Here is a 21,813-nt window from a genome sequence, read left to right as displayed (position 1 = left end):
AGGAAGGAAGGAAGGAAGGAAGGGAGGGAGGGAGGGAGGAGGGAGGGAGGAAGGAAGGAAGGGAGGGAAGGAGGGAGGGAGGGAGGAAGGAAGCAGAAGGGATGGATGGATGGACGGATGATAAGGAAGGGAGGGAGGAAGGAAGGAAGGGAGGGAGGGAGGGAGGGAGGGAGAGAGGGAGGGAGGGAGGGAGGAAGGAAGGGAAGGAGGGAGGGAGGGAGGGAGGGAGGGAGGGAGGAAGGAAGGAGAAGGGATGGATGGATGGATGGATGATAAGGAAGGAAGGGTGGGAGAGAGGGAGGGTGAGATGAGGAAGGGAGGGAGGGAGGGAGGAGAAGGGATGGGTGGATGGATGTTAAGGAAGGAAGGAAGATGGATGGATGGATAATAAGGAAGGAAGGGCAGGAGAGAGGGAGAGAGGGAAGGAGGGGGAGAGAGAGGGAGGGAGGTTAGATGGATTATAGGAAGGAAGGAAGGAAGGGAAGGAAGGAAGGAAGGAAGGAAGGAAGGAAGGAAGGATGACAAGGTGAAAGGCTATATCCTTTATGGCTAAACATATTGCAAACCTCAATCAACCAATCCATCTGCAGGGCATCAGGTCCCATAAGGCTGTCCTGGGGGAGGGGAGCATCCCATCCTTCTCTCCCCCCCCCTCGCTTCCCCCTCCCCACTCACCCGGGCGCAGTTGTCCACCAGGGCTCCCAGGGCCTTGCCGTCCTGCCAATCGCGGTTGAAGTTGGTGATGGGCAGCTGGGGCACCTTGTTCTGGATCCACCCCAGGAGGCGCTGCTTGGGCGTCTGCTTCTTGGCGTCCTCCTCGTCCTCGTCCTCCCACATGGGCATGGAGATGGAGTAGTGCAGGATGAGGGTCCAGATCAGGCCCAGGATGAGCTTCAGGTTCCCGTCCACGATGGCTTTGCTGTCTGCAGGGGGAGAGGGAGGGAGGGAAGGGGAAGCGCTCAGAACCTGCTCCACACACACACCTGGAACATGGCCTCGTCTCCAGTTTGGGTCCCCGCGTTACAATAAAGGTGTGGAGACTTTGGGAAAAAGACTTTGCAGAGAAGAGCAAGTAGGAGGGTTCAAGGCCTGGAGACTCAAACATACGAAGGACAAGAAGGACCTTGGAGTACTCATCTCTAATGATCTAAGTGCTAGAGCCCACTGTAACTACGTAGCCAAAAAAGGCATTAAGAGTTGTTAACCTAATCCTACGTAGCTTTTTCTCTGGTAATATCACACTACTAACTAGAGCATACAAAACATTTGCTAGACCAATACTCGAATACAGCTCATCAGTCTGGAACCCACATGACGTATCTGATGTTAGCACAGTTGAGAAAGTCCAGAAATATTTCACAAGAAGAGTTCTCCACTCCTCTACTGGTTGCAGAATACTTTATGCCACCAGACTTGAAATTCTAGAACTTGAAAACCTTGAATTACGCCGTCTTCGGTCTGACTTAAGCATGGTATATAAAATCATACATTGCAATGTCCTACCTGTCAATGAATACTTCAGCTTCAACCATAACAACACAAGAGCACACAACAGATACAAACTCAATGTTAACCGCACCAAACTTGATTGCAGGAAATACGACTTCAGCAACAGAGTGGTCAATGTTTGGAATACTCTACCTGACTCTGTAGTTTCTTCCCCAAACCCCAAAAACTTTAACCTTAGACTGTCTACTATTGACCTCACCCCTTTCCTAAGAGGTCTGTAGGGGGCGGGCATAAGCGCACCAACGTGCCTACCGTCCCTGTCCTATTGTTTCTCTTATTCTTTTTTATTTTTCTTATATGTACCCATTTCATGTATTCACAACTATGTATACTTATTATCTTGTAAGCGATTGACAAATCAAAATAAATAAAATAAAATAAATACGAAGAACAACGGTTGCAGGATTTGGGTTTGGCCTGTCTGGAGAAAAGAAGGACTTTGGGGGGACAGGAGAGCAGAACTCCAGTGTTTGAGGGGCTGCCCCAAAGAAGAGGGAGGGGGTCAGATTATGTGCCAAAGCACTGGAAGGAGAGGCAAGGAATAACTGGAGTAGTGCACTTAACAACTGTGGCGAGAAAGGTCGTAAAATGGGGCAAAACTCACTTTGCTTTGCAACAGAAATTTTAGACTTAACAGTGATCATAGGTTGGGTCTATCTGAATAAAAATGGAAAGAGAGAGAGAGAGAGAGAGAGAGAGAGGAGGGAGAGAGAGACAGAGAGAGAGACAGGAGAGAGAAAGGGATAAGAGAGAGAGAGATAGTGGATGGATGGATGGATGGATGGATATGATGGATGGATGGATGGATGGATGGATGGATAAATAGAAAGAAAGAACAATGGATGGATGGATAGATAGGTAGGCAGGCAGGCAGATAATAGAAATGGGTGGGTAGGTGGGTGGATGGGTGGGTGGATGGATGGATGGATGGATGGATGGATGGATAGAGGTAGATAGATAGACAGGATGGATGAATGGGAGGATAGATAGATAGATAGATAGATAGATAGATAGATAGATAGATAGATAGATAGATAGACAGACAGACAGACAGACAGACAGACAGACAGACAGATGGAGATAGATAGATAGATAGATAGATAGATAGATAGATAGATAGATAGATAGATAGATAGATAGATAGATAGATAGATAGATAGATAGACAGACAAACAGATAGAGAGACAAGAGAGAGGGATAAGAGAGAGAGTGAATGGATGGATGGATAGATGAATGGATGAATGCATGGATAGAAAGAAAGAATGATGGATGGATGGATAGATAGGTAGGCAGGCAGGCAGATAATAGAAATGGGTGGGTAGGTGGGTGGATGGGCGGGTGGATGGATGGATGGATGGATGGATGGATGGATGGATGGATGGATGGATGGATAGAGGATAGATAGATAGACAGGATGGATGAATGGGAGGATAGATAGATAGATAGATAGATAGATAGATAGATAGATAGATAGATAGATAGATAGACAGATTAGATAGATAGATAGATAGATAGATAGATAGATAGATAGATAGATAGACAGACAGACAGACAGATAGATAGATAGATAGATAGATAGATGATAGATAGATAGATAGATAGATAGATAGATATAGACAGACAAACAGATAGAGAGACAAGAGAGAGGGATAAGAGAGAGAGAGTGAATGGATGGATGGATAGATGAATGGATGAATGCATGGATAGAAAGAAAGAACGAAGGATGATGGCTAGGTAGGCAGGCAAGCAGGCAGGCAGATAATAGAAATGGGTGGGTAGATGGATGGATGGATAGAGGATAGATGGATGGATGGGAGGGTAGATAGATAGATGTATAGACAGACAGACAGACAGACAAATTGGTCAGGCTTTCCCACAATCCAACATTTTATCTCCAAACCTTAATCTAAAACCAAAGTCATTCCCTGAAAGACCAAAAGCCCACAGTTGGCACTTGCTGGCTTGTTTTCCCAAAAAGAAAAAAAAGAAAAAAAAACCAGGGAGGGAGGGGGAAGGGGGGGTCACACTTCCCCCAAAGCGTGCAAACGTTCACAATCCTTCACACACAGAAACACACCCGGACTTCACCAGGGGGGAAAAGCAAGTCCAGTGGAAAATCCAACTCTTTGGATGGTGCCCAGGAAGGAAATGGGCTACAGATGTTTGCAGCAGCCCATGCATGCATGGTGACATGCCCCTCCCCCTCCCAGGATCAGATGCCTCTCAGGAGGAGAGGGGACCCCCCCTCTCCAGGCCCTCAGACCCTTCCCCATTTCAAAGGGTCGTCCAGCCTCTCAAGAATCTGAAGAAACGTATTTTTTTTATTTTATTTTTTGCAAATTCTCCCATCTGTAACCTCAGGACCAGCCCTTGGGAAGGGGAGGGGGAACCCCCCAGCAGTCCAGCAAAGGCCCTTTGCCCATGCTCAGGAACTATCTTTTTCAATGAACGCATCAGGTTCTTCGTCAGAAGGAGGGTCGCACCACCGTCGTAAAGGTGAGCCAGTTGCCAAGGTAATTTTGACCAGAGGTGACCGTGGAGATGCCGTGAGGGTGGTGGGTGTGAAAAATGGTTGCGGGTCCCTTTTTCCAAGGGCCGTCGTAACTTCAACCGGTCACTAAATGAACCGTTGTAAGTCGGGGGACTGCCCGCAATGTCTTTGAGCGGCTTTCTCGTCCTCTGAGTGCACAACACACACTCTGCAATCTGAAAACAATGATCGGATTTCCCTTCCTTGCAAACGGTTATAAAAGTCCCTTTCTGCAGAGCCGTCATAACTTCAAACAGTCACGGAATGAAGCATTGTAAGTCAAGGACCGCCTGCGATGTCTTTTAGTGGCTTTCTTCATCCTAACTGCACAACAGCACACTCGGCAATCTCCCTGTTGTGACCAAGGCTACCCCAAAAGCACGAAGCAGACTCTGTGTCCCGGCAAAACCCCCTTTTATGAAAGGAAGGTGTATTTCTTGCATTCACTTCCAGCCAAAGGCCTGGCCAACAGCCTTTCAAGGGTGTAATGAGGAGCAGCACAGACCTCATCTAGCCTGGAGAGCTGGCAAGTAACTATTCCCAAACGCAGTGCTGACAAGGAAGGGCTCGGCACAGAGACTCTGAGATGCACAGACAGGTCTTCCCACGACTGCAATGAACGAATTGTTTCCTGCAAAAAACCCCTCCCCTTTTGCTCCTCTTTTAATCCCTATGGGAGGGGCCATTCACCGTCCACCTGTGGCTTTACTCCCACCTCGATCCCTGGTTCCTAACTGTTCCCTTCTTCTGGCAGCTCTGTGCATGCACACACTGGAAACAGGCTCCAGCTGTTCTTCTTCCCCACTGATCTCCGACTCTGAAGGCAGCTAATAACCGTCGGATGGCCCTGGCCCCATCTCTGCCTCCGACGCAGAGCCCTTGTCCGAGTCGTCCCCAGACTCCAGGATTGGCCCACATTCCTCCCCAACCTCTCCTCGCTGTCCGACTCTGCCGCCAGCTCTGCCAGCCGCCGGGCGGGCCACAACACCCCCACAACGGCAAGATTTTGCTCCCTTGCAAAATCTCCTTCTCTCCCGCCCCTGTCCTGCCCCAGGACAGCGGCTGAGGCCTCGTTCCCAATCTAGGCGCCCATCCAGGTGAGGAAAAGGGGGCAAAGGGAACAAGGGGGGGGTCTGGGTTTGGTGCCAACAGACACCCAGGGTTGTTGGTGGTGGTGTGTTGGGCTGTTGGCAGTGTTGAGTAAAACTTTCCTTTTTCTCCAACCTAGAAATGGGTTGTGAAGCTTTTGGCCAAATCCAGCTGTGCTTCTCCAGATGCATCATGAGCCGGCTTTGTCATGCCACAGGTTCACCCTCCTTTCCTCTGGCATGTCCCACACCAAAGGGGGGAAATCCCCGTGTAGAGGAGAGCTGCAGCGTTGTGCAGTTAGAAAAGGCCCAGCTGGATTTGTTACGGGGTTATCCTGGACATCCGGACCTTCATTGAGTGACCACCGTTCAGGGTTATAACGACACTGCAAAAAGGGGATTTAAGATCGGGTCGTTCCATTTATGGGCACTTGGCAATGGGCATGTATTTAGACCAGTGGCTGAATCCTGGGGTTATGGGAAGAGGAGGGGAGGAAAGGAAAGGTAGGGAAAGGAAAGGAAAGGAAAGGAAAGGAAAGGAAAGGAAAGGAAAGGAAAGGAAAGGAAGGGAAGGGAAGGGAAAGGAAAGGAAAGGAAAGGAAAGGAAAGGAAAGGAAAGGAAAGGAAAGGAAGGGAAGGGAAAGGAAAGGAAGGGAAGGGAAGGGAAGGGAAGGGAAGGAAGGAAGGAAAGGAAAGGAAAGGAAAGGAAAGGAAAGGAAGGGAAGGAAGGAAAGGGAAGGGAAGGAAGGAAAGGAAAGGAAAGGAAAGGAAAGGGAAGGAAGGAAGGAAGGGAAGGAAGGAAGGGAAGGGAAGGAAAGGAAAGGAAGGAAGAAGAAAAAAGAAGGGAAAGGAAGGGAAAGGGAAAGGGAAAGGAAAGGAGGAAGGGAAAAGAAAAAAGAAAAGGGAAGAGAAGAGAAGAGAAGAGAACATAGAATAGAATAGAATAGAATAGAATAGAATAGAATAGAATAGAATAGAATAGAATAGAATAGGAATAGGAATAGGAATAGAAGAGGAGAGGAGAGGAGAAGGGATTTGGAGGTAGGGGGGTGACGTGGGGATGAAGCCTTCTTGAACCCTTGAGTAAATCACCCGCAGAAGACCGAAAAGCCATTCCTGCCTTCCTGCCTCCAATTACATGTATCAAACATGGAGGTTTCCAACTGGGAGCGCAGGGAAAACACTCCTCAGGTGATCCTGCGCACAGGAGCACCAGGAAGAAGAAGGGCTGAGAAAAAAACGGACTTCCCTGGGGGAAAAAAATGTCTCTGGCAGACTCGAAATCCAGAGCTGGAAGGAGTTTCGCCAGTGATCATTCAAAAAAGGCCTCCTCTGCTTGTTGGATGATTCATAACTTGGTTTGACAAATTCCAGGGCTCTGGGATTGCAGCTGCTAAACCCCCTGAGTTGGAAAGGAAAAAAAAAACCTTCCCCTCTTCAAAAGAAAATATAAAGCCTGGCAGGGGATGATGGGAGGTGGAGTCTCAAGAGTGGGGAAAAAGTGAGCTAGATTCAAACTACCCAAAGGACCTGCTGATCCAGTTCTACAGAGGAATGATTGAGTCTGTCATCCGCACCTCTATCACTGTCTGGCTTGGTTCTGCAACCTAACAGGACAGACACAGACTCCAGAGAGGAATTAGGACTGCAGAAAAAACAATGGCTACCAACCTGCCTTCCATGGAGGACCTGTATATACTGCATAAGTCAAAAAGAGGGCTGTGAAAATATCTACAGACCCCTCACATCCCGGACATAAACTGTTTCAACTCCCACCCTCAAAACGACGCTATAGAGCCCTGCACACCAGAACAACTAGACACAAGGGGAGTTTTTTCCCAACGCCATCCCTCTGCTAAACAAATAATTCCCTCCACACTGTCCAACTATTTACTAGGTCTGCATTACTATTCCTGTTAATCTTCTCATCACTCCTCATCACCCATCCCCTCCCACTTGTGACTGTGTGACTGTAACTTCGAGCTTGTATCCTTACGATTTATATTGACTGTTTCCTAGTGTGATTGGATCGCTTATTTGTACCCTATGACTATCATTAAGTGTTGTACCTGATGATTCTTGACTCTTGGCAAATGTCTCTTTTCTTTATGTACACTGAGAGCATTTGCACCAAGACAAATTCCTTGTGTGTCCAAATAAAGAATTCTATTCTATTCTATTCTATTCTATTCTATTCTATTCTATTCTATTCTATTCTATTCTATTCTATTCTATTCTATTCTATTGTTCTATTCTATTCCATTCTTATTCTTATTCTTATTCCATTCCATTCTTCTTCTATTCTATTCTATTCTATTCTATTCTATTCTATTCTATTCTATTCTATTCCATTCCATTCCATTCCATTCCATTCCATTCCATTCCTATTTTCTGTTCCTATATTCCATTCTATTCTATTCTATCCTTATTCCTATATTCTATTCTGTTCTAACCTTTCCTGTTCTGTTCTATTCTATTAATCACTTGTAGCTTTTATGTACACTGACAGCTTCTGCACCGAAGACAAATTCCTTGTGTGTCCAATCACACTTCTATCTATCTATTTGGGGGTGCCCAGAAGAAAAGCCTCAGTCACCCCTACTGTTGCCCCTGAATGAGAGGTAGAGCTCGACTTACAACAATTCATTTAGTGACCGTTCCAAATTACAACAGCCCTGAAAAAAAAAGGGACCGTTTTTCACACTTACGACCGTCGCAGCCTCCCCCACAGTCACCTGATCCGAATTCAGACGCTCGGCAACTTGACTCGTACTTACAACGGTCGCAGTGACCCTGGGGGGTGGGAATCACGTGATTCCTCCTTTTGTGACTGTTCTGGCAAGCCGAGTCCATGGGGGGGAAGCCAGATTTCACTTAACAACCGTGTTCCTAACCGAATAGCGGCAGCGCACAAAAGTCAAACTCACTTCAGCGTGGTTTCCCTGAGCCACAGAAATGTGGGGGCTGGGTTAAGGTCGCTGGTCCAAGGACCACCTGGGCAACACCAGGATTGCTGTGGGGGGGGTGGGAGTTTCTAAACATCTGCTAGGATCAGCAAGAAACTGTCCGGATCGCCCGCCTGTTGAAGATTCCCATGCAAGAAAGGAGTTTCTCTCCAACAGCAGGCAGGGGAAAAAAAACAAAAAACAGCAACGAGTCACTCAGTTATTCTGAGAAGCCCCCTCCTCCTCCTCCCCTCCTCTGCAGGCACACATACCACACACACACACACACACACACACACACACACACACACAGACAGACCCGGCACGCACCACTCTTCATAGCTGAGCACTGAGGTCAAGCGTCTGCAAGGGCCAGGGAAAGGCGAGAGCCGCCTCTCGGCTCTCGGGGGAGACCAGCTGAGCCACAGCCCAGCCAGGCCTTCTGCGCATAGAGACTGCCGTCCCTGACCGGGCGCCCACCAGATTTGGAGGGGGGGGAGCTACGACAGGCCCAGAGGCAGCCCTGCACAAAGTTGTGGCTGCGTCGGCCCAGATGGCTCACCGATGCCCATTGTGGTGCGGGATTCTTGTCACCTTCCTCTCTCTCAAGAGAAAGAGAGAGAGAAAGAGGGAGGGAAGAACAAGATAGAAAGAGTGAAGAGAGAGAAGGAAGAAGGAAGGAAGGAAGGAAAGGAAGGAAGGAAGGAAGGAAGGAAGAAGGAAGAAGGAAGGAAAGAAAGAAAAAGAAAGAAAGAAAGAAAGAAAGAAAGAAAGAAAGAAAGAAAGAAAGAAAGAAAGAAAGAAAGAAAGAAAGAAAGAAAGAAAGAAAGAGAAGGGGAGGGAGGGAAAGAGGGAGGGAGGGAGGGAGGGAGGAGGGAAGAAAAAGACAGAAAAGAGAAGGGGGAGGGAGGGAAAGAGGGAGGAGGAGGGAGGGAGGAGGGAAGAAAAAGACAGAAAGAGTGAAGAGAAAGAAAGAGAGAGTGAAGTGAGAGAAAGAGAAAGGAAGGAAGGAAGGAAGGAAGGAAGGAAGAGGGAGGGAGAGAGAGAGAGGGAGGAAGAAAAACAGAAAGAGTGAAGAGAGAGAAAGAAAGAAAGAAAGAAAGAAAGAAAGAAAGAAAGAAAGAAAGAAAGAAAGAAAGAAAGAAAGAAAGAAAGAAAGAAGAGGGAGGGGGAAAGAGGGAGGGAGGGAGGAGGGGAAGAAAGACAGAAAGAGTGAAGAGAGAGAAAGAGAAAGAAAGAAGGAGAAAGAGTGAAGAGAAAGAAAAGGAGGGAGGGAGGAAAGAAAAAGACAGAAAGAGTGAAGAGAAAGAAAGAGAGAAGGAAGAGAAAGAGAGAGTGAAGTGAGAGAAAGAGAATGAAAGGAAGGAAGGAAGGAAGGAAGGAAGGAAGGAAGGAAGGAAGGAAGAGGGAGGGAGAGAGGGAGGAAGAAAAAACAGAAAGAGAGAGAGAGAGAGAGAGAGAGAGAGAGAGAGAGAAAGAAAGAAAGAAAGAAAGAAAGAAAGAAAGAAAGAAAGAAAGAAAGAAAGAAAGAAAGAAAGAAAGGGAGGGAGGGAGGGAGGGAAGTAAAAGACAGAAAGAGTGAAGAGAGAGAAAGGGAGACCCCCCTCAAATATTGGAAGACTGCTATCCTGTCTCCCCTGGTCCTTTTTATTAGACTAGACATCCCCAATCCCTGCAGCCGTTCTTCATATGTTTCATCCCCCAATCCCCTAATCATCTTTGTTGCTCTTCTCTGCACTCACGCATCATCACAAAATTTCAAGAATCGTAAAGCCTACAAACTTGAAATTTGGCCCTTATGTTCCTCTTGGCTTCTAGGGGCTCCCTAAGAAAGGATTTTTCAAACACACCATCAGAGCATTTCGAGTATTTCCTATATTATTCTTATTATTAACACGCTCTGATGCTAAAGAGTTCTACTCCCCCTCCCCACCTGAAAAGAAATCTCTTCCAAAGGAAAAACACAAGCAGAGGAGTTTCAGTTTCATAGCACCAAGCAGCTTCAGTACAGAACAGTTGAGCTAAGCCACGCCCCGGCTCCTTGCTGTCTCCTCCTTGCCCACACAGCAAATATTCTTTCAGTTTCCAAACAGCCCTCAACTCTCACACACTGACAGGATGCTAGCCAGATGAATACCAATGGATGCTGGTAGGCAGAGGCAGAATCCCCCCCCCATTTTCCTCCCAAAAACTAAGCCCGACCACATAGTTTTGTAGCGAAGCACGGAGTATCCACCTAGTATAAGATACAAACTTTGCATGAGAAAAGAAGTTTGGATTAACAAAAAAAAAAACAGCCTGCATATACGGTAAATGTATTATGCAAAAAACAGTGTATGAAAAAAGAAATTTGGATTTTGAAAAAGTTTATATTTTAAAAAAAAAAAGTATTATAAAAAAAAATAGTTTGGGTCTCTTCCACTCTGCCTTTCTTCCAGTCTTACAGTTTCCTGGACCACAGAGGTTTTTTTATATACATATAAACAGTGTGTGTGTGTGTGTGTGCATGTTTTTCCGAGATTTTCACGGGTACAGGTAGCAGCCTGGTCTTTTTCCCGTAAGATTGAGAGAGATCTTGGCAACGCTGATGAGGTCCCACCGCCATCTTCAGGCTGGAAAGCTTTCGGCTCGGCTTCTTTTGCTCGCACAAGCACGGCCAAAGCACCAGCCTGAAGATGATGAGTGGGACCTCACCGAAACGTTGCCAAGATACTCTCAATCTTACACGGGAAAAGACCCGAACACGCCAAGACCTGCATATATATACAGTATATAGTATATGCACAAATATTAAGACGTGGGAAAATATCTGAAGAAACCAAATAAACATACATACAAATACCATACATACATATATATATATGGATCTTTGGTTATTCGGGTTTTCTCCCGCGTAAGATTGGAAGTATCTAGGCAACGTTTCGATGAAGTCTCATTCATCATCTTCAGGCTTGTGTCTTCTGCTCTGTGCTTCTCAGAGTGATATGAGCTTGCAGCTGCTTCTTCCTGCCAGTGGGGTGTGACTTGATTGGGTGGGGGCTTGGCTGTGTTCTGATTGGGTGGGGGGGTGTTCTGATTGAGTTGGGGTTTGGCTGTGTTCTGATTGGTTGGGGGTTTGGCCGTGTTCTGATTGGCTGGAGGTGTGTTCTATTCAGGTGGGGGCTTGACCCCCCACCCAATCAAGTCACACCCCCACTAGCAGTTAAAAGGAAGAAGCAGCTGCAAGCTCACATCACTCTGAGAAGCACAGAGCCAAAGACACAAGCCTGAAGATGATGAATGAGACTTCATCGAAACATCGCCTAGATACTTCCAATTTTACGCGGGAGAAAACCCAAATAACCAAAGATCCACATACAAATACCCGCGAAATCCTCAGAAAACAAATATATATGTGATATTCAGCTTTGTTCGGGTATTTTCCCACGTTATTATAGTTGTGCTTTTAAAGTTGTAGCAACGTTTCGGCAGAATCTCATCTGCCATCATCAGGCTTCTGTATCGTGTTCGTCTGTATTGTGTTCTGTATTGTGTTCGTCCAGACGAACCCAATACACAAGCCTGATGATGGCAGATGAAATTCTGCTGAAACGTTGCTACAACTATTTAAAAGCACAACTACCGCAGGACACTGGGAAAATTATATATATATATATATATATATATATATATATAATATATATGCATGTATAGTATATATATAAAACTTATAGAAAATACATACATACATACACACACACACACACACACACATATATATATATATATATATATATATATATATATATATATATATATATATATATATATATATATATATATATATATATATATTTATATATATAAGAGAGATATATACAGTATAAAACTAACGTTTTATATCTCTTGCGAGCCCGAGCGCAGGGTAGGTGGAAAGGCCTGAAGATTTGTCTCACTTTCCATTTTGGTCTCATGAAATGAACATGCTTCTGATTGTCTCCTGGGATCAGCCCTCAGGACAGTTAATCCCTAACAGGACAATATCCCTGCTCCGATTACTGACTGCAAAGCGTGGCCAGAGTATTTCTGCATGGGCACTGCTGTTTAAAAAAAAATCTGTGGTGAGAAGCTCTTCCTATTCGAATATATTTTATTCTTTATCCCATCTCCCCTTAAAAATATTAAGCAGAATCCACAATAGCCTGAGAATCAGAATCTCCCCTAGATGATTGACAGCCGAGCTGGAGCTAAATTAATCCACTAAAATGAGCAAACGTCCTCAAAACCCCAAATCAGTTGCCCCAGGCCCAGTCCCCATATCAAAGGATAAGGTCTGCAAACACGAACAGAATGAATGAAATTAAGGGTCTCCCAGAGGAACTGCATGTGCACAAAAAATAAACACACAAACACACACACACACTTCAAGTGTCACCCCACAATTTGCACATAGACACTTCTACACACTGAACAAGCTGCCCTATAAAAAGTCTGCCTGCTGTATCCCATTTGTGTACAGCTGCCCCTAAAGGCAATCTGCTTGTTTTTAAGGAATAAATATTTCCTTTTCCCTCACATTTGTTTTTAAGAATAAATATTTCCTTTTTTCCTCACATTTGTTTTAAGGAATAAATATTTCCTTTTCCTCACATTTGTTTTTAAGGAATAAATATTTCCTTTTTCCTCACATTTGTTTTTAAGGAATAAATATTTCCTTTTTCCTCACATTTGTTTTTAAGGAATAAATATTTCCTCTTTCCTCACAAATGGATTTCATTTTTATTTATTCTTATTTATTTATTTCTGTTTATTTGTTTATTATTATTAAACATAAAAATGCAATATCTACATAAACCGTGTGTTATCTGGGTACAGTTAATTTTGAGAAGTAATAATAGTAATAATAATACTCATAACATTAATAAGAACCGCATCATAATAATATTTGCTTATCCATTTAATGAAATCCATTTTTATTTATTCTTGCGCAGGTCCGGCTCGAGTTGGAAACCCCAAATTATTCTCCTGACACAATCTATTTTGTCACCTTTTTCAGCGCTGGTTGTAACTTTAAACGGTCACTAAAATGAACAGTTGGAAATTTGTAGGTGACCTGTATATATTTTTATTGATTAATTCTATTTTTACAGCTGCCCATCCCAAAGAAGGAGAATCATCCCCAAATTGGTTAAAACCAAAGAGAAAAATCAAAAGAGAGAGACAGAGAGAGAGAGAGAGAGAGAGAGACCCCTCTGATCCTTTTCTTCTAGGGAGTGAAGAAAGAAGAAAGGAATCATAGAATCGTAAGGGCTGGAAGGGATCTTGGAGGTCTTCTAGTCCAACCCCTTGTCCCAGGCAGGAGTCCTTATACATCACAAACTCGGCACAAATTAATCACAACTCCCCTTCCGATTGACTTTGCATTTTTGTAGAAATGTGCTTTTTAAAAAAACCTTTAGGTAGGTAGAAAAAACCCAAGATTGCTTTAAAGCAGGGGTGTAAAACCTTGGCTGCTTTAAGACTTCTGGACTTCAACTTCCAGAATTCCCCTGGGTGGCTGGGGGAATTCTGGGAGTTGAAGTCCACAACTCTTAAAAGTGGCCAAGGTTGGATATCCTTGATCTCCATCGGTTTTTCTCAACCTTTAAGACATGGAGACTTCAACTCCCAGAATCCACCCATCTTAAAGAAGGCAGGCTGGCTGGGGAATTCTGGGAGTTGAAGTCCGCAAGTCTTCAAGTGGCCAAAGTTGGACACCCCTGCTTCAAAAATAATCACAAATCGAGTTGGGGCTGCAGAACCCAGCATGTGAATCAGTGCAAGTTCATCGGGCAATTGAGCTACATATCGGGGTGTGGGGTGCTACACAAAAACCTTTCCAGACAGGGATCAATTATTGGATCATGGTTTGTGTCAAAAGATTCCTCTCCTTCCCACGAGGGTCGGCTTTTCTTTCACCCCAACACCCGCACACACTTTTCAATTCTGTCTGCCAACATCTGATCTTTCAACTCCTGAATCCCAAAATAGCAAAGCTGCCTTCCTTTTAAGGGTATTAAGGGGTGTTTTCTGTTTTGGTCACATGACTGGCACCCCCTCTCCAGGACATTTTTTGTCAATCAATTGTTGTGATTTATTATTATTATTATTGCCTTTCTTTGCTGATGCCTGGATTTTAAAAGGAGCTAATTTTCTGTTCTATTTTATATTATACTTCTCCAACATTCTTGGCCACTGTATGCTTTTCCTTCCGTCATCTGCAAATCTACAGAAATTTGGCAGGACTCTTGGAAGTTTTATATTTTATTTATCTGGGTTTTTTTTTAAAAAAAAAAAAGTAGGGCTGTATTTCGACTCTTGTAAGTTTTAGTTTTATTTATCTTGGGTTTTTTTTTAAAGCAGGGCTGTATTTTGACTCTTGGAAGTTTTATATTTTATTTATCTGTTTGTTTGTTTTTTTAAAAGTAGGGCTGTATTTCGACTCTTGTAAGTTTTATATTTTATTTATCTGGTGTTTTTTTAAAAAAAGTAGGGCTGTATTTCGACTCTTGTAAGTTTTAGTTTTATTTATCTTGGTTTTTTTTTTAAAGCAGGGCTGTATTTTGACTCTTGGAAGTTTTATATTTTATTTATCTGTTTGTTTGTTTTTTAAAAGTAGGGCTGTATTTCGACTCTTGTAAGTTTTATATTTTATTTATCTGGTGTTTTTTTAAAAAAAAAAGTAGGGCTGTATTTCGACTCTTGTAAGTTTTGGTTTTATTTATCTTGGTTTTTTTTTTTAAAGCAGGGCTGTATTTTGACTCTTGGAAGTTTTATATTTTACTAGCTGGAGACCCCATGCTTCACTATGAAACTACCGTGTTTCTCATATAATAAGGCCGGGTCTTTTTTTTTTTTTGAGCCCCGAAAAAATGGCTAGGTCGTCTTTTCGGGGGTGACTTAATTCCCCCCCCCCCCTTGCATCTTCGGGCGGGCGGCAACAGCTTGGATGTTGACCTCGGCATTGGTGGGGCACTTCGTATCAGGGTCAACGCAGGCAGCACCATATCCGGGTGTGCCACAAAAGTACTTCCTAACGGCAAGCCCCCCCACCATTCCCCCCCATTTCGCATGTTTTAATATAGGGCTTAATTTGGGGGGAGGGGCTTAATTTCATTTCATGCCTATAAAACATGCTGGGACGTCCTATTGGGGGAGGCCATATTGTTGGAGAAACAGGGTATGTGGCTGGGCTTAGTTTTTGGGGAGGAAAATAAGAGGGGGGAAATCCTGCCCCTGCCTACCAGCATTCATTGGTATTCATCTGGCTAGCGTCCTGTCGGTGTGTGAGAGAGTTGAGGGCTGTTTGGAAACTGAAGCAGTATTTGCTGTGTGAGCAAGAAGGAGACAGCAAGGAGCCTGGGCGTGGCTTAGCTCAACTGTTCTGTCCTAAAGCTGGTTAGGCTGTGAAACTAAAACTGAAACTGAAACTCCTCTGCTTGTGTTTTGCATTTGGAACAGATTTTTTTTCAGGTAAGGAGGGGGAGTAGAACTCCTTAGCATCAGAGCATGTTAATAATAATAATATAGGAAATACTCTAAATGCTCTGATGGTCATTTCAAAAAATCCTTTCTTAGTGAGCCCCTAGAAGCCAAGAGGAAAATACATGCCAAATTTCAACTTTGTAGGCTTTACGGTCCTGGAGATTTTGTGATGATGCGTGAGGGGTATTTCACACACAGACACACACACAGACACACACACATTTACTGGCTACTTTTGAGAAGTTATGTTCAATGATGATACGTGAGTGGTATTTCACTTTTACATATATATAGATTTATCTTGAGGTTTTTTTTTTCAAAGCAGGGCTGTATTTCGACTCTTGGAAGTTTTATTTTTATTAATCTTGGGGGTTTTTTTAAATCCTTTTTTCCTTTTCCTTTTTACCTTGTTAGTGCCTGAGGTTTTCGTGTTGCAGTCTTGTCGTTGTTTTATTTTGCCGTCGATGGTATTGCAACCCGAATGGTGTAAGGGGGAGAGGCATGGACATTTGATTTTTTTTAAAAAAATTGATTTACAGATAGTCCTCGACTTTTCAACTGTTCGTTTAGGTACCATTCAAAGTTACAACAGACCTTTAAAAAGTGACTTGTGACAGCTTTTCACACTTACGACCGTTGCAGCGGGCTTGAGAAATGGGGCGCTATTCCCGAAGGTTCAAAACTCAAGTGTCCCGTGACCTGCAGGGATGCCCCCATTGGGTTGTAGGTGTGAAAAAGCGGCCACCCTAAGTCACCTTTTTTTCCAGGGACCTTGCAACTTCAAACGGTCACTAAATGAACCATTGTTAAGTCGAGGACTAGCTGTAAAAAATATAAAGCGGGGAGAGGGGGAGAAAAAATGGAAAAGGAAGACAACTCAAGCGCTTCAGTCATAAGCCGTGGCAAAAACCCTTCCACCGTTTGATCCAAAGCCCGTTCCAGAAAGGATCGGAGCAGGTGGCATTCCAGTTCTCCCCACCAGCACCACCACAAGATCCCCAGTTTAAACCCAGCGGGGGGGGGCAGGGGTTGAGACCTTCAGATGCAGGAATTCACCCCCTTCTCTCTCCCCTCCCCTCCGAGGTTCTCCCACCTGTCCAAATCATGGTTCCATCAAGACAAGGGTAGGTGGAGCGTCCGAACAGCTGAAAGCAAATTTGGGCCAGCGAGACATTTCTGGCATTCAGAGCTTCTGGCTGGGATCTCTCTCTCTCTCTCTCTCTCTCTCTCTCTCTTCTCTCTCTCTCTCTCTTCCTCTCTCTCTCTCTCTCTTCCTCTCTCTCTGTTTCTCTCTCTTCCTCTCTCTCTCTTCCTCTCTCTCTCTTCCTCCCTCTCTCTCTCTCTCCTCTCTCTCTCTCTCTTCCTCTCTCTGTCTCTCTGCCTCTCTCTCTCTCTCTCTCTCCTCTCTCTCTCTGTCTCTCTGCCTCTCTCTCTCTCTCTCTCTCCTCTGCCTCCCCCCTCTCTCTCTCTCTCTGTCTCTATGCCTCTCTCTCTCTCTCTCTCTCTCCTCTCTCTCTCTCTCTCTCTCTCTCTGTCTCTCTCTCTCTCTCTCTCTCTCTCTCCTCTGTCTCTCTCTCTCTCTCTCTCTCTCTCTGTCTCTATGCCTCTGTCTCTCTCTCTCTTCTCTCTCTCTCTCTTCCTCTCTCTCTCTCTCTCTTCCTCTCTCTCTCTGTCTCTCTGCTCTCTCTGTCTCTCTCTCTCTCTCTTCCTCTCTCTCTTCCTCTCTCTCTGTCTCTCTGCCTCTGTCTCTGTCTCTCTTCCCTCTCTCTCTCTTCTCTTCCTCTCTCTCTCTCTGCCTCCCTCTCTCTCTCTCTCCTCTCTCTCTCTTCTCTCTCTCTCTCTGCCTGTCTCTGTCTCTCTTCCTCTCTCTCTCTCCTCTCCCCTCTCTCTCTCTCTGTCTCTCTCTCTCTCTCTCTCTCCTCTCTCTCTCTCTGTCTCTCTGCCTCTGTCTCTCTCTCTCTCTTCCTCTCTCTCTCTCTCTCTTCCTCTCTCTCTCTCTCTCCTCTCTCTCTCTTCCTCTCTCTCTCTCTTCTCTCTCTCTCTCTCTCTCTCTCTCTCTCTTCCTCTCCCCCACCTCTCTCCCTTGGGATCTCTGCCTCATAGACGTGGGGAGGGGGCTGGCTCTGCTCCCTCATGCTAGCTGAGAGATTAAATAGTTCGTTCTTTAACCCAGGCGGGACGTGACTTTGACCTAGAACTAAAGGAGACATTTGCAGACAGGGAGAGCAGCCATTCACCCGTGGAACAGCTTGCCACGCCAGAAACTTGTGGGTGCTCCATCACTGGAGGATTTTAAAGAAGAGATGTCTGAAATGGTGTGTGTGGGGGGGTCTCTTTCTTGAGCAAGGGGGTTGGACTAGAAGACCTCCGAGGTCCCTTCCAACACTGCTCTTCTGTTATTCTAAAAAGATACGAAGAAGGGTTGCTGGAATTGGGGATGAAAAGGAGGACCAGGGGAGACAGGAGAGCAGTCTTCCAGTATCTCAGGGGCTGCCCCAAAGAAGAGGCAGTCAAGCTATTCTCCAAAGCACCTGAAGGCAGGACAAGAAGCAACGGATGGAAACTCATCAAGGAGAGAAGCAACTTAGAACTAAGGAGGAATTTCCTGACAGGGAGAACAATTAACCAGTGGAACTGCTTGCCACTAGAAGTTGTGAATGCTCCCACACTGGAAGTTCTCAAGAGGAGATTGGACAACCATCGGTCTGAAATGGTGTAGGGTCTTCTGCTGAGCAGGGGGTTGGGCTAGAAGACCTCCCAGGTCCCTTCCGACTCCGTTATTCTCTTCGATCCCGCTTTTCTACCTTCATCGAACCCTAAATGCACCGCCAGAACTGGACAGGGTCTCTGAGTGAAGTCTACCCAATGCAAATACAATGAAACAAAGACACACACAATCCCCCCCACACACACACACACACATACACACAGACTCCAAGCACTGAATGCAACATTTCCGGGAACCTGGCTGAAGATTGCTAGCTTCAGCTTCCCCAACCTGGAAGTCTAGAAGACCTCCAAGGTCCCTTCCAACTCAGTTATTCTCTAACTCTTGTCAGGGTCTCTCCCGCTTGAGAAGGGGTTGGGCTAGAAGACCTCCGAGGTCCCTTCCAACTCAGTTATTCTCTAGCTCTTGTCAGGGTCTCTCCCGCTTGAGAAGGGGTTGGGCTAGAAGACCTCCGAGGTCCCTTCCAACTCCGTCGTTCCTTCCCACAAGGACGTGGCCGACTGTAAGGCAAGCAAGCCTGCAACAGAAGCAGCTCAGGAATCTTCCCGCAGGACATCAGCCCCCACCCACCCACCCACCCCGTCCAGGGGGCCGAGTGAGGAATCCATGCCCAAAAATAGACAATGAGCACACAAAAAGATTCTGGATGGAGTGCGGTGGAATCCGAAGCGTAGCGGGGAGCCCGTCTCCGGAGCCTGGAAGGAGATCAAGCGCCCTCCAAAGAGGCAAATGGATCTGGTTTGCGGGGGGGGGGTGTCAAACTTCAAGGAAACGGGATCCAGCTTGTGCAGGGATTTCATACTATTGTTGTAACTTGTTACCGTAAGGGTTAGTCCTCAATTGACAATCATTTGCCCTGTTTCCCCGAAAATACGACCTACCCTGAAAGTAAGTCCTAGCTTGATTTTTTACACGTGAGCCCAATATAAGCCCTACCCCCAAAAAATAAGCCCTAATTAAGATCCCACCCACTCCAAGGTGGACGGGTAAACATTAAGGTAGGGTGGATAGGAGGATAGAGCTGCCCTACTACTTCCCTTTGGACAGGTGTAGCCAGGCCTCGCACACCCCGACACCTGCCTTGCCGGCCCATTTCTTCTGCAGCCGGCAAGGCTGGCCAGGCTCTCCTGAAGGCCTCTGGAGCGGAGAACAAAGCTCTGGATCGATCCTGAAGGCTGCAGAGGCCTCGGGAAAGCCTTGCCGGCTGTAGAAGAAGTTCCTGAAGGCCTCTGACAGCCAAAAGGAAGCCAAAGGCGACGCGCTCAAGGGAGGTTAGTCGGTGGATGACTGTTCTGACCCAAACCTTGTTCCTAGGAAACCAACACCAAACAGAGGTAACAGCAAAATCTTTTAATGTTTTCTTTACGAATTCTCCTCCTTCCCACTTACTTTCAGGGTAGGTTGTATTTTGGGGGAAACAGGGTAAATTAATTGTCTCTGATAAGGACGAGGTTATGCAAGCCTGCCAAGAACACGAGATAAAGTTACTAAAAAATATTTCAAAACACAAAGAATCTCCAAACACCAACCAAGGTATTCCGAACGTCCACAAAGCTTGAGTGCAAAAACGTCTTTGCTTCCTGCAAAGAACTCCGGTTTCTCAGCTGGTTTTTATCCCTCAAGGAGGGGCCATCTTGTAACTTACTCCCCAGCCTGGCAGCTATTCCTTCTAGCAGCCCGCATGCATGCACACTGGGCACAGGCTCCTCGGGGGCCTCTTCCTCACTGCTGCCAGCCTCCACCATCTCCGAAGGCAGCACTCCACTCCCTGATGGTCCTGGCCCCATCCCTGCATCTCACGCAGCCCCCTCATTGCAGTCCTCACTCTCCGAGACCTCAGTTGTCTGCATCTGCTGCTGGCAAACCACAACAATGACATCCCCTGAAAATAAGACCTGGTGCCTTTTTTTGGTGGCCCCCCAAAAAATATAAGACAGGGTCTTAATTTCGGGGAAACACGGTACTTAGCAACTGTTGAAGGGATGGTTGCACTGGAAAAAGTGATTTTGGGGTTCTTGCACTTAGGATGGTATCCTGAGGTCAGGTGAAGACCATTTGTCAACTTCTCAGCCAATTTCCCAACAACGGCGACCCAAACGGTCACAAAACCAGGCGCAAATTCATCACTTGAAATGCTTGCCTCGCTTAGCCATGAAAATTCCGGTCCCCACACTGGTCGTCAGAATTGGCTGAGAGAAATAAATTGGCTGAGAGAAATAAATTGGAAATAAAGACAGGCTTCGAATTGCGACCACAATCAACCCCCAAATTTACACTGCTAATCCAAACAGCACTTCGGTGAATGTTGGCCTATTTTATGACCTTTCTTTGCCACGGTTGTTAAGTGAATCACTGCCTTCATCAAGTTAGTAAAGAGGTTGTGAAATGAATCTGGCTCCCCCATTGACGTGGCTGGTCAGAAGGTCGCAAAAGGGGATCGTGTGACACACACACACCCGGGATGCTGTGACTGTCGTAAGTACAAACAAGTTTGCTAAGCGTCCGAATTTTAGATCATGTGATCTTGGGAACGCTGCCATGGTCATACATGTGAAAAAAGGTGATAACGGTCACCTTTTTTTCCCAGTGCCGTTGTAACTTTGAACGGTCGCTAAGTGAAACTGTTGTAAGTCGAGGACTATCTCTAATGACCCCTAAGGCTAACGTCTCTCTGGTTTTGTCAAGCGCCTGGGAAATCAGAAGATACAGACCGTTTAAATGGGTATAAAGGTTTATTGCAAGCTTAAGCTCTCTACAAGAATCTGGCCAACTGAACGTTAAGGGGAAATGAGCAGGAGATAAGAAGGGCATTCAAGGTAAGCTGGACTTAGATCTCGTGTTGACACCCAGGGACCAATTGTTGTGGTTCGCAGCAACCTGTGCAGCTGGCAGTGGAATCGGACAGTGAGGAAGAACGGGGACCAGTCAGGGAGTCTGGGGAGGACTCAGACGAGGGTTCTCCGTCCGATGCAGGATGGCAGCAGGGCCATCTGGGAGTGGGGTGCTGCCTCTGGAGCCTTCGGAGTCTGGCAGCAGTGAGGACGAGGACCCAGGGAGCCTGTTCCTAGTGTGCATGTGCACAGAGCAGCTAGAAGGCGAGCATCTGAGACAAAAGGGGAGACTCGGGAGTAAGGCTGTGAGGTGATTGCCCCTCCCATAAGGGATAAAGGTCAGGCAAAGATGACGAACCCTTTGCAGGAAGCAAAGTCATTCGTTCAATTCAGATTTATTCTTGAAGCTCTTTGTACTTTTTTTACTAATTCATTGGACACGTCTGTTCTTGGCAGCACTTTACAGAAAAGAAAGGTGGGTGCTTATCTCGAGGGACTGTTTGAGATTCATTCCCAGCATTGCAATAAAACAAGGCTTGTTTTGAAAATAAGCGTGTGCATCATTACAGTCTAGGAAGCTGTGGTCAGAACACTTATGGCGTATTTAATCCCTCCCTTGGGCTCAGCCTGGTCTTAGCAAATTGCATAAGCAAGACCAATTGTTCAGTCAGTTTTGCTC

The 21,813-nt window shown here is 45.8% G+C and overlaps 1 protein-coding gene across 1 annotated transcript in view; it reads right to left on the bottom strand.

Moving 5' to 3' along the window:
• The window catches only part of FLNC (filamin C), a 115,122-nt gene that overhangs the window by 83,794 nt on the left and 9,515 nt on the right, over positions 1-21,813 (bottom strand). The window contains 1 exon segment of the mRNA XM_087968995.1: positions 679-923. Within this exon segment, the coding sequence (XP_087825121.1) occupies positions 679-923 (245 nt within the window).

This window comes from Notechis scutatus, chromosome 6, assembly GCF_049901735.1.
Source record: "Notechis scutatus isolate UNSWTSFEM ecotype Mainland chromosome 6, rNotScu1.2, whole genome shotgun sequence".
NCBI classification, from domain to species: Eukaryota; Metazoa; Chordata; class Lepidosauria; order Squamata; family Elapidae; genus Notechis; species Notechis scutatus.
The sequence above is the reverse complement of the archived record's forward strand: the minus strand, read 5'-3'. Positions and strand labels throughout refer to the sequence as shown.